Below are 16,713 nucleotides of genomic sequence, written 5' to 3'. Positions count from 1 at the left end.
AAGAAGATTATATCAATTTGCAGAGTTCTTTTTAATATCCACCTATCTTAAAATTATTTGGTGCTGTTGAGAAGGCACCGTACCAACAGCTCGGGACAGAGTAAAGTTGTCTTTAAGCATAGAAGGACTATGTGTAGTGTTATTATGAAGAAAGACATTTCCCTGTGGAAGGGTTTAACATTCAGTTTGTGCTATTGTCGTCCTGACTCCTGTTTTAATCCAGCAGGCTAAGATTATACGTATAGGCTCATCACAGTGTGTGAACTCTGAAGGTTGGAACCACAGGCTAACGAGACCAGTAGGTAGTAAATAAAGTCTGTTGTATAAAACTCCCTTGGCGAAATGCTCTTCTGGAAACTGGACCAACAGCGACAGCTTATTTTAACATCTGAATCATTGATTTTTATCAGAGAGTCACTGAGCTAGTTTCTGTTAAGTTTTGCTGAGCTCGTGGTCAGTCTCAGTGGCATACATTTGACTTCAAGGCAGGACTCCTCTTAGTTAAGGTCGCCTACAATTTTCCTTCACAAGACCTTATTCTCAGCTGCTTACAGCATTGCTAAACAGTTTGGACTGAAGTTTCCATGCCAAGTATGGACAGTTTTATTTGGAACTGTTCCTCAGGCTAATTTTCTGAGTTTCAGCAAAAACAGTTCAAACCGTTCCTAAGGCTAGAGTAAAAATGTGTTATATGTTGTTGATATTAAAATAGTAATAATGGTCTTGAGCTCTGATGTTTGCTGTACTTTGTAGCTTAGCATATAGCTCTGGATGAAAATTAATCTAATGTGGTCCAAATTCTCAGATGTGCTCAGCAGCTTTTGTAGCTCGGTAGCGAGACTGATGATGATTCAGTACCTCCTGTGCTGCTCTGCAAGGAACCACCTCTTTGAGGCTGCTGTGCACGGCTTTTCTTTGGTTTTCCTGCACTATAATTAAGTGTATAGAAAGCTTGCAATATGTTTTTCTGAAAGCAGGAGCCCAGAAGTGTGCTACAGGTGGCAGGATGGTAAGAAGCGGTGGGCTGACAGGAGATGCAGGTGGGAAAAGAGGGCAGGAGGGTGTGCGGCTGGAGCCAGCTCCTCACCTGTAGCTGCAGCAAGTCCTGAATGTCAAAGGCTGGCTGTGAAATGTGCTGGAAATGTTTCTTACCATATCCAGTGTGAGTTTCTTCACAGCTTTTCATTGTGACCACGTTTTTTGAGACTTTACCTGACTCCAAAGGTAAACCAGTCTTGAAATTTCATGTGCTTAGGGTTTTTGTTTGCTATATCAGGAATTGATTGAAGATGAGTTGGTTCATCAAATAAGAGTCTTAACTCGAGAAGGTAAAGATTAGAAGAACATACCTGCAGCTGCCATGATCAGAGGATGGAACCTGCTGGCAGTCACTGGCTGCAGTGTGTTTGGGGCAAGGAGGGCTTCTCTGGACGTCGATGCAGAACGCCAGCTCGTAGCACTGCTGGGGTGTAGAGAGGGACAGCATCTGAGCTGATCAGGTGGCCTGTAGCCTGCTACAGGAGTAGCTCATATTGCTGCTGTGGATATGGTATAGGGATTTCAGAAACAGACTGTGCTGTTGTGTTGCCTTGGCTGCCATTAGGAAAGGTTCTCTACCTTGTTCCTTGTCTCAGGTTCCCTCTCTTGGCTGTTGTTTCCCAAGGGATAGTTTTTGTCAGCTTCCCATCCCAGAGTAATGTGAATTTTGCAGTGGAGCTGGGAGGTCAAGGTGCAAGTAATGACAAAATGTGTATGTGCATATACAACCCAGAACTGTGCTGCAAAAGGAAGATTTCCTAATTCTGGTCAGTGGTTTGTAAACTCTCAAGAATTAATAGCATTAAAGCTGCTCCCTGCCATAGCAGGGATACTTTAGTTATGTTATACAAGTTCACTTTTTCAAATTGCTGGTCAAAAGTAATCAGTACACCTGATCCCATCACACACTTGAAGAGTTGAGAAGCCCTGGATAAAAGGGGTGGAAGTGGCACAGGGGATTTTCTCAGAAGAATTGGAAAACGAGGAGGGGCAAGCGAGGAGGGTGATATAGTGTGGGCCAGGAAAGGCAGATCCGAAGAAAAGCAGGAATAAAACGTTAGAGCCATTTGTCTGACTGTGAAGGGGAAACAGCTTTTTGTCTGCTGTTGCTGTACATGTGAGCTGGCAGGGTGCATCGTTGCATAAGCAAGTGAAACTTCGGAAGTTAAAAAAAAAATAATAATAAATTACAGAATCACACAGAATTTCTAGGTTGGAAGAGACCTCAAGATCATCGAGTCCAACCTCTGACCTAACGCTAGCAGTCCCCACTAAACCATATCCCTAAGATATGCTTTTGTTGTATTCATTTCTTCCCAAGTAAAATTTTATGGGAAAGTGTGGGGGGAAATGGGGATTTTTTTTTTATTTTTTATTTTTTTTAAGTTCCAATGCAGCCTAGTTGGGTAAGGTTTTTTGAAAACTAGATGATGTTTCTAACAAAAAAAAATAATCTATGCTTATTTAAAATATGGCGTAGGTGTAAACTTTTTGCAGTAGGACTGAAGTCCTGTTAAGCAGCATAAATTTTGGTCCCATCTGTATGTAACAGGAAGAAGAGTTGAGAACTACATGTAGGTTTTGAATTGCATATGTAAAATGAAATTGTGCATTTCAGCATTGTTGGTTTCTGAGGAAAACAAACATTTATTATACTTTTGAGGAAAAAAATTTAGAAGCAAATGTCAGAGTCCCCTAGAGAGCAATGGTCTGGGTCCCACAGTACAGTCGGGAAGGACAAGGTTTGATAATTTACATTTGTGAGTATTTTCCCTTAGGAGAAGGAAGCAGGAGCAAAATAAACTCACTACATCAGAATGGTGTAAATAGAGTTTTAAAATAACTACGAGAATTTGCCAAATGGGAATATACTTAAGTGTAGGATCACTCCTTCATTACTGAACGCTTGATGTTTACAATTTTTGTTAGAAAGAAAATAACTGTTGATGGCTAAAAATGAAAAATAAAAGTTTTTTGACCTTTTATGTATGCAACTAGATGCTTAGTTCAAGTGAGATGGATAAGGAGATCTTGCAAGTGCTTGAATATTTGTCTGCTCTGGACAACTGTCTGTTCCCATTGAGGTCAGTGGCAGGTAAGTCACTGAATGCAGCAAAACCAGGATTGCACCTGTATTCCCCATCTGATTTAATCTTAGTTCTTCCTGCTTAAGACATGATTAAGTATCTTGTTATTTTATTTGTCTGAGAAAACTTTAAAAACCAAGAAATATGACTTCAGACAAATATTGAAGTGTATATTTATCCAAGGAATTACTCCAATACCTGTAACTTCCACCCCAATTTATGCAGGGATTGAAGGGATGAAATTGTACCTTGGCTTTTGAAGACCTAGATCACATGTTTCCTCTGGCACAGATTTCCTATTAACTTACTCCCCTATACATCCCCTTCACACGTTTAAAATAGCCTAAGTGCTAAATTAACTGCAAAATGAGATTCTGTACTTCTGTGAAGTAATGTTTAACAGTTAGCCCGTGGTTTCCAATGAAAGATATTTTTGTATGGCACTCTACACTGATTTTGCCATGTGAAAATTCAAAGAGCATTTCTGCAGTTTTTGGACAATAAAAATGAATGTGATTTGTAATGCTGACTTGTGTTTTCTAGTGTGATGCCAAACTGGAGCAACTTGAGCATTTAATTCAAAATTAAGTTGTTAGATCAGGTGGGATCTTAAAATAACTAGGGAACAATATAAGCTAATAGACATTAAATAAAAATAAAAATCCTGCGACGGAGCCATTTATGGCCTATTTCATTATCAGCAGTCACTGTTTATAAAATACCACAGTTTCAGTCAGAGGTCTTGCATTCAAATTAATAAAAAGGGAGCTTATTCAGATAGTGAACACAATTTCTATCCTTACAAGCTTAAAAGGTGCAAATGAATTTGTTTCAGGCTCTGGTCTAGCGAGGTGTTTAGGTTTAGGCGTTTGAGGATGATTTTAATAGTGTACCATAGGATGGTTGTTGAACTGGAGTTTGTGTCTGTGTGGCACACAGCTTTGTCACTTGCTTTTCAGCCGTCCTTATCCCCTGGTTCCCATCTGAGCAGAGTGCTGTGGCTGTTTGAGGAGGGAGCAGCAGCAAACAGAGCCGCTCACGTTACTTGGTTAACGCTGAGCCGGGAAGGTGTGAAGCAGTTCCTTGAGTCAGCCTCTTCACAACCCGAAGGGTTTGTTTTGTGTCTTCAAGATGAGGTGGGGAAATCGGAAATTCTATCCAACACTTAGATTTCAAGAAACAGCATTTACTTAAAAGCAAACATGGGTGTTTGGGGACAGGTAGAGTTAACATCTGGTCTGAAGTGGACAACAGCTCTGTAATTTGGATGCAGTGTATGTTTCGGGGACCAGCAGCACCACGGAGGTGGTTCCTTGCAATCTTTCTGATTCCATAGTCCGAGAGGCTTGGTCCCTGGTCCCGTTCCCTTTCTGTAGGGTCCTGCTGGTGGTTGGTTTTCCCACACGTTGGCGTGCAGTGAGCTACCAGGAGCCTATCCGTGGGTGCTTTTGGCTTGTGGCAAATAGAAAGTAATTGTGAGTTAGTAGGCTTTTAGGAGAGGACTTGTTTATATACCCAGGGCTTTACCTTGATCTTTATTTGCCCTCCTCTTGTTAAGAGGACTTTTTGAAAGCGCATATGTTTTACCATAACAAAAGCCTTTGTTACATTTCTATGTAACAAAAGCTATTTATTCTTGCTTTCTCTTTGGGAAAGCAGTTCGCATTACCAAGCCTTTGTGATTTAAAGTTAAAGGTTGCCATCTGTCCCATCTTTGTATCTCCAGAACAACAATTTCCCATTCCAAAAGTCAATTACTTACCCTTCTACCCCAGTTTAATGATCTGGCTGCGTGCATTAATTCTGTGATGAGATTTATCCCTATCTTCCTTAAAGAAGCAGGCTTCCTATTTTAAATTAATATAAGATCGATATTACATAATATAAATATAAAATTACATAATGTTCCACCTTCATGAAGCCAGTGAAACCATTCTTTGGGCTTGCATGCAGGAGAGAATGCTAAATTCCCAGAGCCTCTGGTTACATTCAAGATGGGCCTGTCCTGGCGTATGATCAGTCGTCACCACTGCTTGATGGTTTTTAAATGAAGACAGCAAATGTAGTAGCAGCGTATGCCAAAAACATAAGTGAATGCACTGGGGAGCATAATAGTTGGCTTACTGGTGGAAGAAAGCTTTTTTGAATTCAAGAGGAGTAGCATAATTGTTCTTTGAAAATGCACACTACAACTGCACAAACTGAAATTTCTTTTATAGTAAGATTTCTTTTAGAATTTCTTGTATAATAAATTCATTATATCATTCTGAGCAGAGCTTGCCTACAGGTAACCGTATGCAAAGCACAGCATCTTGGTGCTTTCTGTTAAAAGCAGCATAACCATGTCCTGTCATCAGACAACATACATATATATATATATATATATATATATTTATTTATTTATTTATTTTTATTTTCTCCTCAGAATTATTTGTTGCATGTAACTGAGTTTCAGTTCTGTACTGTCAGTGATGCTCTTGAGGAAATGTTTGTAGGGTTCGTGATGCACATTTTGTCAAAGATGTCTGCAGGGTGTTTAATGTTCCCATTCGACTCATTGGCATGGTGTTTGATTTTGTAGTTTTTCTCTTTTGTTTAAGAAATGAGTAGGGCTTTAATTCTCCTTTTTGAGAAAGTTGTGGGAGAAATAAGGTGGATGTTGTCAGGTCACTAGAGTCTTGCTGTTCATGAACTTTTTGAGGACTAAGAGAGTAATTTGCATTATGTTTTGCATCTGTCTTCATGTTGTCTTCTGTAATTAACCAGTAGGAAATAAGGCTATTAAATAGGAAAGCACTTCAGCTGGGTACTTTCTTATTGTCTGAAGTGTTTTGGTTGAGTCAAATTCTCATTAAAATTGAGGGATTTAATGTGGTAGGAGCTCTTAGCCATACGAGATTATAAGAATGCTTGGAAGATGACAGAAACAATTTAGATAAGAAAGACACTTTCAGTTTACTATCAGTCCAAGGAGTCATGTCAGAGAAAATTTGTGACAGATGTTGTTGGATCAGCATAGGCTTTTCAGATTTTCTGGACTGATTTGTTAAGGTCAACTGCTGGCCACATGGACTGGCAGACGAGCCTTACTGAACAAACAATATCTGGTATTGGACAGGACGTAGCTTTCGAGAAGTGCTTTTAGTAAACAACTTTAAAACTCTCTATAGCCTAGAATATGTAGCTATCTCTGTAAACCACAATAGAGTATGTGAATAAAAATCATCATAGATTGTGTCCTTATTTAGTTTCACTTCTTGTGTGAGACTCTTTAAATTCTTTTTTTGCCCTGGCATGTATCAAGGAGTTAATCTTAAATTCACAATATTCTAATGAGCAAAACTTGTGGTTTCTTAGCTATTTCAAAAGAAAATGGAGATTTACTTGGATGGTGGTGTGATTTTTTTTATTTTTTTTTTTTAGCAGTTTGGTTGCTTTTTTGCAATTTTAATTTGATTTTGCACAACTGGTTGGAGGAAGGTGTGCATTAAATTGGATAAAACGCTTGCTGTGGGGGCAGTTGAGCAAGCAGCATGTTGCAGTGTATTTTTAAAGTACTGCTCAGGTGGATCACTAGTGTAAGTCCTGCCTGATGAGCATCAGCAGGAGAGTTTCAGTGGAAGGAGAAGTTCAGCTCATTGCTGTGATTGCTCCTTTGCAGGCCTTTGGATTTCTGAAATAGGGAGGTTGTGTCCATCTGTATGAGCATGCAGATCCCAGACAGAATTGACCAATGTGCCTTCTGTACCTTTAGCTCTGTGCCAAGTCTTTATTTTGGCCATCTCCCATATGTGGTATGGACTTCTTTGTAACATCATGTTTGAGAATGGTGTTCTGCTTTGTTGTCTTCCAAACCTCCTCCTAAAGAATAAACCTCCTCTATAGGGAGCTGGTTAATTTCTAAGATGCATGATGTTCTGTCTGACTCCCTTATCTGCCTTGCAAAGTCTGGGCTCTGTTTAGTGAAAACATGCAGAGAAACTTACTCAGCCCCTTCCAGAAATCCAGCAAGAGATGCAGGCTTCAGGACTACAGGTAATTCAAATATATACGCTGTTCAACTCTGAATAGGGGAAAAAAAAAAAAGGCAAATAATCAAACAAACCCCCGTAAGTCTGTTAAGAAATGGCACTTACTCCTTAGGCAGCAATTTATTTTTTTTTTCTGTATGGGGGGGAAAAAAAAAAAGAAAATACTAGTAATGAGATTCCATGGATACCTAACGTGCTGCATAATTACTAGTCTGAGTGGCCTCACCAGTTTCAGCTGGGCTGCTGAGCTACCAAAATGGGGAAACTTCTCTTACAGATGTAAGGAGTTACTGCAGGAAGGTTTTAGACCATCAGTATAGCATGAGACTTTATACAGGGGCTGCATCTTCCTTTAGAAAGGAGCTTAAAGTTGCTTTCCAGAAGAAAATTAAAAAAAAAAAAAAAAAATGAAACCAACTAGTTAATGTGTAATTAGGATTTTTCAGTTACCTCATACCTGTGAAGCTGGAGGATATGGTTACAGATGAGCTAATGAACTAACTAAACAACTTGCTGCAGCTGAAAGAGGAGTTTCTGCTCCCACCGCTAACCTTGTGCCAGACCTGATGATCGTCAGGCCCCTCCAGAAGCCATCTAACCTCACTAATATGGCCATGTTATTGAGTTAAAGCAGCTCGCAGAAGGGGCTGACAAGTTGCAGAGCTGGTGTTGAGGGATGGATGTGACTGGGAGCAGGGGAGGGGAAGGGAGGAATAAATGACAAGGGAGTAGAAGGGCAAGGGACCTCTTTCCTCATTGTCAGCCAACCATTGTGCTGCCTGCCAAGCTGCAGACACAGACTTCGGAGAACTTGGAAAGATACCGTGTCTCCTCCCATAACATCAATTGCATCAAAACTCCATTATTTAACAGTGCCTCCTCCTTACCAGCTCTGTAGCACAAACACCGACACTTTCGGGTGCTTCAGGAGATTGCGATGACAGTGTACACAAGAACTGCACAGAACAAAAAAAAAATTTAAAATGAGGTTAGGCAGGTTTCCTTATGCTTGACTTGCGTGGGCTAGGCCAGAGATTCAACAGCGTTGATGTTCAAATAATGTGAAGAAAAAAAAACACAAGTATGATGTCTCATGGTACCTGTGCTTCTCTCTGTGTCACTGTTAGGGCTTCATTCTGTGCTAGCAGATCCCACTGCCGTCGAGTGCAGCTGCACGTAGCACAGTAAATATTGGAAACCTGTTACAAGTGTTTGAGAGGGTTTGTTTTGCATTGGCAGGGAAAGTAAGGTTTTCTGAATTTCCAGTTTGTGAAGGGAGTTCCGATTTTTTGACTTTCCAGTTGAGAGGGGAGTTCTGGGGACTTGGATTCTGCTTTCTGCTGAAGCGAGGATAGTGTTTTGTTCCCTGGCTTTGCACAGGAGGTCCTGGATAAACAGTTCTGTTGAGAAAGGAGAAGCATCTTTCTTTTCCTTCCAGGAGAAATGCCTGTAAACATGCGAGATAAATACACTGTGGGAAGACGTCATTGTAGTCCCCTGGTTAGTGCTATGGCGGTGTCTGTCTCTCGAGTTATATGCTCATGAGGTAGCTCAGACTGTAAAATTTCTTTATCTTTATTTTGGTTGGGTCCTCCCTGGAGAAAAAAATCATATTTTAACTCAGTGCTCCATGCTCAGACATGGACTGATAACCTGGAAAGTATTAAAGCATTTGATTTTGAGACCCATCTGTACAGTCATGCAGCTCTGATGTTTAGTAACTTCTGCTCCGGAGGAACTTGTGAGTTGACTTGTTTGTAATTTTTTATCCTTTGATATTGTGGCTATTGTATGTAATGATGAGGCTTTTGTAAACAGTAGTAGTAGTCTGTTGAGAATTTCAGTACCATGAAGTGCAAGGATCAAATGAACTATTTTCATCAGTTGCAAACATATTTTACCATCTATCCTGCAAATGACCAGAGGCAATGACAATCCTTAGAAAGAGTGATGGTTAAAATGGATCGTAATTTACGATAATTTTTTTTTTTGTATTGGACACAACTTTTTGTTGTTAGGATTTTCTACTGTCATATCTGATTAGGAACTGTCTCTCTGTGGTTGCCTAAAGTGTCATTAGGACCTTCCCAAGGACCTCAGGTCAACTGACAAACAGCCCTCATACGGATGTAACAGTGGATTTAAAGAGTTTCCTAAGACGTGCCTCTGTTGAGCAGCCTCTGGAAAACAAAGTTGAGCAAATTGGATTTTGATCACCTGGAGCAGACAACATACAGACCATTTTCTATTATTTTTTTAAAGTGACTTTTCCAACAGCATACAGCAATGTAAGGACAGGTGGTTAATAGAATTCAGTCTTTGGTGTTTTGTTTTGTTTTCCACTTGAAAGTACAACCCGTCCCTAGGGTTATTTTCTTGAAGCATCCACTGCCTACTTTGAACCTGTGTTACCTTCTGCGGTCCTCCTGGTATTTAGGGTAAGCAGTTTTTGTGAACTTCATATGCGTGGAATAAATCTTGATAGAAGTTAAATTAAAACTTATTTAAAAATTGTGCCACAGGTTAAACTACTAAAGCTCAAAGCTCTGGTGTTGATGCAATAATGTTGGCAGAGTTTATTTTATTCATAGAGCTGGAATAAACTATTGCAATATGATTTTACTGCAACGTAGGGTTGTCTAGCTTTTGCTGTGCTGGGACAATTAGGTGTAGTTAAAGACAAGGCTTAAAAAAGCCAGGAATGCTGACATGAATATCCCCAAAGCAGGCAGTGGTTTCCATGGCACCTGTCCCCAGCATTCCTGGGATACAGGTGCCATGTGTGAGGCAAGGGCTAAGCACATGAGATGCCGCAGGACTAGTCCTCGTGTTACCTTCCTTAAGTTTTCATCTCTTGCACGTGTCATTATTTCACTATTTCCCCTTGTCATTGTGAGTAATGGATGCATGCGTAGAAGAAAATACTTTGTATGGCTTGGCTTTAAATGGTGCAAGTAACAACACTGATTTATGGGCAGGCTTTTCATTTAGGAAGATGTCTAATTGAGATAGATCAGATCGCTAATGAAAGGGACTGGTGATGCGTGGCCGCAGAGATATGATCTCTGTTACTCTGATGTTGAAATACAAGTGGCTAACACCAGGATTTCTTTGATGTTCTAGGGAAGGTAATAAGGGATTTAATGATTTCTTCTGAATTCTGCTTGCTTGATTTCAACTTTGTTTTAACAAGTTTGTTTTAACCACTATGAGGAGTATTCAGACAATGTCAGCTAGTTTTTAAAACATTAAATTTTGGTTAATGAAACTTGATTTAACTGAACATCACCCAAAGATGCTGTATTTGCTGCACCTCACTACTGGCCTTTGCTAACGTGGAGCATAGTCAGGTTTTTAGTGGGCAGAAGTAAGAGCAGATCTGAGCCCTGTGTGCGGACGGCTGGCAGCACGAGGTTAGGCTCAGGGGAAGCTGTGTGTCCTGGGGCAGTTCCGCGAGCGAGGCTTTGGGGATGTTACCCGCAGCGTGTCCCTGTTATTGCTCTGTTGCTATGGTGCAGGTCTTACTCATGCAACCCGCTGCCGAATATTAGATGATCTGAGCTGAAATGTTATGTAACTTACAAATGTTTTTACAGCTGACGTTGATTATTTTGCAGGGTGTAACGATTCACGTCTTTGGTATCGTGCGATTTGTAGATAGCCGAGCAAAAATTAGCATCTTACGACATCCGCATTCAAAAGGAAAATGGTTAAAATTGCAGAATTAGCATTCAGTAGTACAGATCGCTCTTTATGAGGGAATAATAACCTCCGGCTTTCTGAAAAGCCCGCTGAAGTTGTTATGCTCAGTTAATAAGATCTTAACTGTCAGATGGCAAACGGGAATGCAGTGCAATACAATATTCTGGTGTTTGGACTTCCAGGGCACGGCGAGCAGTTGGGATTACAGTGGAGGCATTTCAGGCCATTTTAGCAATTACTTTTTTGCTTGTACAGAAATGCAAGAATTCTGTCAGATAATGACTGAATGCTAAAACCCCGGTTGTTGTTCTGGCTGCTAAGTGGGAGGTGCTTGGTAAGAAACTTGAGCAACTGGCCTCGTCAAAGAGTGTCCGAGTTGTTAAACTTACAAACTTAAAGTTTGCTTATTTAGAATACTCCTAAAACAATAAAGAGAAGTGTGAGACCTTTCTGTCTTTTGTTCAACCTTTAAAGTGAAAGATAAGATTTCCAACATTCAGTGTTACAAGGCTGGGTTCCTTTCCTTGTTGTGCTAATTTCCTTCTGAGGAAGCAGCAGCGTTCATGTAGATACTGCAGGGAATGGATGAAGCTAAGGGATTAGGTAGTCTGTCTATAGACAGGTCTTCAAAGTTTTACAGGGGGAAAGCATTCCTTAGTCCCAGATAAAACTGGGAATAAAAATTTTTCAGCAGAACAGGTGAAATCCCAAGTGACTGGTAGAAGAGCTGATACTATTGCTGGAGTGACTAGGAACCCCAACGAGCAAAGCAAAAAAGCAAACAAAGGGCATTTGGGTTCTCGGTGTGTGTCTAGGCAGTATGACAGTCATCCGATTTCTCAGTTAAAACTACAGCTGCTTTTGCTGTGATCCTGCAAATTTCGGTTATAATATTCTCAGGATGTATTAAATTTTCGAAGTATCCAGTACTCAATAATCCATCTGCCATAGAGCTAGTGTGAAATACTAATGGAGTAATTCTGTTTATCTACTACTGGAGAAACTGCACCATGAAATGATGATGCAGAGTCACACATTGTCGTAACGGGCCAAAAAAGATGGAAAGCCTGACACGACTAAGATCATGATAAATTATTTAAACCAAAGCATGAACATTCAGGATTAATCCTTTTGAAATATTGGAGTTGATTCTTAAGAGAAACGTTCATCACATGGTATCAAAAGTATGCAAGGTACGTTGCATCGTGGTTTACAAAAAAAGAAAAAAAAAGACAAGGTTCCTTCAAAGCAGATTTTACAGCTTTTAAGCAGGTTATGTAATAAAGGATTAGGGAACAGAATGAGACAAATCGGATGAATGAAAGGTTAGTATGATGCATTGCTTGTGTATGTGACTTTTAGTGAAGGCGAGTTGGTACTTACTAATGTCTGTGTACCTCAAATAAAATTAATTCACTTATTTTCCATATATACATCTACAACTATATTCATTATTTCTATGAAATACAAGTTTTAAATAGTGAATTTTTCATTCTAGCATACTTAAGCAGATCCATTCACTATCATTCAGTTTTTACAGTATTGTCTATTAATTTGCTGGTCCTGCATCATACCATTCCTCAGTTACAGGTCTGACACGTGATGGGAATTTTAGTCAACAGAACAGATTTAGTAATCCTGAGTTTGCTTCTATGGACTTAGGTGTTGTTTTTTTTTTTTTTTTTTTCTTTCCTTTTACAGATGCCACCTCCAATGAACAGCAAGATCTCTTTTGTCAGAAGTTGCAGCAGTGTTGTATACTCTTTGACTTCATGGACTCTGTTTCAGACCTGAAAAGCAAGGAAATTAAGAGAGCAACACTGAATGAACTGGTTGAATATGTTTCAACAAATCGTGGAGTGATTGTTGAATCAGCTTATGCTGACATAGTGAAAATGGTAAGTAGAATCTGGAATGGAATGTTCATGTGATATATTAAATTTGAATAAAATATCCTAAATGAATCAGTTTACAATTGTAACGGCACCTAACTCAGAATTGCTGTTGTTTTTTTTCTGCTTATAAAATATAATATCATTTGTTAATGATATCTTGGCTTACAGGCTTGCAAAGAAAAGAAAACCACACTACTTGTGTGTTCTAATTATTAGCTGAAATATGATGCTTTCAGGGTAATTAAAATGAAAGAACTGGTGTAATGCAGATGCTTGCATTCTGGATAAGCTTTGAAGTCATTCTCATTCAGAAAATGGAAATATTTCAGTGCTACCTGTCTTTGTTTCTTTAAGAACGGCAGTGGAATGACAGCATAAGGTCTTCTGGTAAAGATTCTTGTGGGTGCTAGTGTCAACAGAAAGGTTTATCAGTGTAAGAAAACGACTGTGCTTTGTAAATACTTGGTGTGGTTGTTTGTTACTGTTTGGGCCTGAGAGAGCTGTGCTGGATTGGTCTAAGTGGTTTTCTCAGTCGTAAACCACAGAATGACTTGTACCGTGCAATTTCTACAAACGGCTTGTTGAATAAGCAACAAAATATGTGGCCGTATCTGCTGACTTTCCCAGATTTTAATGTGCATTTTCAAATGCTACAGAAGAGCTGTTTTACATATAACTACTACTCCACGTGCAGGGAACATAACTGAAGGACTATTAAAATACTTCAGAATGCTTTCAAAACTGATTTCTCTAGATATTTGAAATGTAAAAATAACGTGTTTAGTCCCCTTGCATTTAGGCTAACGGTTGTCTAAACTTTGGGTAAATTTACATATGCACAATGCTAACTTTGAAAGTAGCTATCGGGTGAGTAAGCAGACTTAAGAATATGGCCTGCAACTTTTTATGGTTTTCTATACACTGAAATCTTTTTTTTCCTTCAGTGTTGTGTTTGTTTGTTTGTTATATTTTTTCTTTCTAAGAACATTAATATAAACAAGCGTAGAAATTATACTGTTATACTGAAGAGCTAAGATATATTGAAACACTTCTAATAATTTTGTCTGTTTCACCAGATGCTTCTTAATCGTCACAAAAGATCTAGGACACCTCTGTTGTTTATTTATTTATTTACTTTAAAGGAGAACCCAACACCATAAAGGACAGAGTCTGTCCACCTATTCCTCAGCTTTTTTTCCCCCACTGCTGGTGGCAACAAGCCTGAATCCTTCTAGTATTTTCTTACTGTGTGTGTCCTCTGTAGCCTGCTGTTCAAAGAAGGAGTATACTAACTAGCCTACCATACTTGTTGAAGGGTGAAGAGATTTTCTTTTATGTTGGAGCTGCTTCCTTTTCTTGGAGATATGGTGTTAAGCTGTTCTTTTGAGGATGTTGTTGTTGTTGTTGTTGTGCAAATGATTGGGCTCTGTGGATGCTTATTTTTCTTTCCAACAACCTTCCATCTCCTTTTTTCCCTTAAAATGACAGAAAACGAAGAAGGCCTTAAATGCTCAATGAGAGCTTTTCCAGAGCTTGAGACAAAAGATCACTCCAAGCCTGAACAGTATTTTTAGTCTCCCTGGCAACTGGCAGCAGCAAAGGTCTTTGCTATGAATTAGGACTAAGTACCAGCTTTCAGAAAGAGCTCTGGAATGGGTCTCTCCCTTCAAACAACACGTGTATCAGGTTTGAGGCCTTTCATTGTAGCTTCTATGAGTTGTAGAACTTTTTTTAATTTATTTTTTCAGACTTTTTTTTCTCTTCAGTGTTAGTGCATTAAAAGAAAAGGCATTTGATTTTATTTTTTCCCCCAGAGTTTGAAGGATAGTGGTTTTGAGGCAAAAAAAGTAGAAATCAGCCTTAGTGAATCCCAGCTACTGTGGCTGGTAGTAAAGGATGGACAGACCACAGCAATCCCCTTAGAAAAAGCCATAGTGGCCTTGGTGGCAGAAACAGAGCTAATTTCTTTCCAAAGCACCTCGTCTTTCCCTAGACCTGGGACCCCTTTCCTGCAGCTTGCAGAGGAAGCAGCACAGTTTCATTGGAATTGCCTTTGTCTTGGGGAGGCAAAGTCAACAATCCCTTACAGATATCAAGAGGAAAAATATTGTTGTTGCTGAGCAGCTCATAGGCAAGGTGTGTGCAGGTGAGGAGGTCTCTTTGCTTTCCTTGCCTTCGCATGGTCTCTGATACTGTGATAGCTGCTGAGCCAAAAGCACACAGTCATGCCTCCTGCAACTGTCCCTCCTCTGCTTGGATCCCGAGGTAGGCAGCACTAGTTGAAATGACACTAATACATTTTCAGGCCCTCAAGGATGGGATAAGATTATAAAAATATCTTTGTTTAGATGTGCAGGATTATTTTTTGGTGTACCAGGCAACCTGATTTTTCTGTAATTCCATTGCCAAAGTCTTTGTGTTAAGAACTGAGGAAAAGTTTTGCTTACGAATAGTTTTGAAGGGGGAGCACAAAGGGCTGTGCACCTCCTTTCTAGGTCATCCAAAATTAGCAGTTCCTCGGTCTGGAAATTGTCTATTGAAAGTACTCCGAAGCTAACAGCAAATTAGGGGTTGGCATTACAAGTCTTTTAAAAGTTTTAAAACCTCCTGGGAACCTCGAAAGCTATAGCCTGTACCATGTTTGGAAGCAAGACGTTAGTAGAAGAAGCAGGTGAAACTGGAAGCAAAACTATTTCAAATATAACGAAGTCATTGAAGCAGTTCTTTAGGGGAGACTGGTTAGTATAAAAACTGTATACAGCTTGTTCTAAGATTTTCTATGGAGACTGATAGTGCTAGTAGATGTATGGAATACTCTGGAAATCATAAAATTAGTTTTTGAAACATCTGGCAGAGAGAACTGCTGTTTCTCTGCTACAGCAATGTGTTTGGTAGTTAATACCTTTGTTTTGGACTAGAGACTTTGACTGGGTCAGTTCAGCAGGATGCATCTAGAAGTAATAGGATGTATTGTCAAGAGATGTTACCAGAAGAACTGTTACCAGAGGTGTAGCCTCAGTAGGGGACTGATTTGTGTGTTTTTCGTGGATCTTTTCTTGCATGCCTAATAAGAGTAGACATTATCAAGTAACAGAACCAAGATTTGGTCCTTGGCTTTGATTAAAATGCAAATTCTCTCAAACTCCTGTTTTTCCCCTCCTTTCACCAGACACTTTTACTTGTGTCCTGTTATGTTTGCAACATCAAACAACTTCAATACAGCTTCTGCTGTTCAGAAAACTGGGAGATCGTGCTCTAATGGCCATATCCACATATCCACATATCCACAGAACATCATTGGCCTTCTAGTGTAGAGCAGCAGTACCTACAGATTTAACGTGTCCAGCAGGCCACAGGGATGGGGCATAGAATGGAGGAACTGAAAAGTCAGTTCATGCAGTAGCTTTAAGCCTTGTTTAATGAAGCAGCTGATTCAGCTATGCAGAGCCAGCTGGTGACTTCAGGATATTTTCAAGCCCTCTTGCAGGATCCTTCCAACACCTTGGAGACTCCATGGAAGCTGTGCAGTAGCATTTGCTGCGAACTGTCAAACAGTCTTTCTTTTGTGCTTAGCAGGGTTGGGTGGTTAGCAGCTATTTGAAACAGGTTTGATCGAAAAGGCTAATGTGCTTGAAAGTTAATTGGAAAAATTGGGTTAAACCTGTTCCTGAGAGAACAGTAGAAAATGCAGAAATGAAGTTAACTTCATGTTCTCTATTGTTCGTGTTAAAGAGATTTAAAATCCAGTGTGTTGCATCTGGCAGATGACATGGCATTTATTTTTCTTCTGACATGCGAAAGATGGGTTTTCTATCCAGACTTGCATATACTTGAAAAATCCCCTTTAAATTTGCTCTTTTGAAATTGATTTGATATGACTATTTTGCTACTGAGTTACTTTGATTACCATTTTTCTGTTTTTTGTTTTGTTTTGTTTTGTTTTTCTCTAAGTTACTCTGT

At 39.6% G+C, this 16,713-nt stretch overlaps 1 protein-coding gene across 1 annotated transcript in view; it reads left to right on the top strand.

Annotated features, from left to right (window-relative positions):
* The window catches only part of PPP2R5A (protein phosphatase 2 regulatory subunit B'alpha), a 43,526-nt gene that overhangs the window by 5,356 nt on the left and 21,457 nt on the right, over positions 1-16,713 (top strand). The window contains exon 2 of the mRNA XM_084513202.1: positions 12,560-12,756. Within this exon, the coding sequence (XP_084369328.1) occupies positions 12,560-12,756 (197 nt within the window). The remainder of the gene's footprint in view (positions 1-12,559; positions 12,757-16,713) is intronic.

This window comes from Aythya ferina, assembly GCF_964211825.1.
Source record: "Aythya ferina genome assembly, chromosome: 3".
Classification (NCBI taxonomy): Eukaryota; Metazoa; Chordata; class Aves; order Anseriformes; family Anatidae; genus Aythya; species Aythya ferina.
The sequence above is the reverse complement of the archived record's forward strand: the minus strand, read 5'-3'. Positions and strand labels throughout refer to the sequence as shown.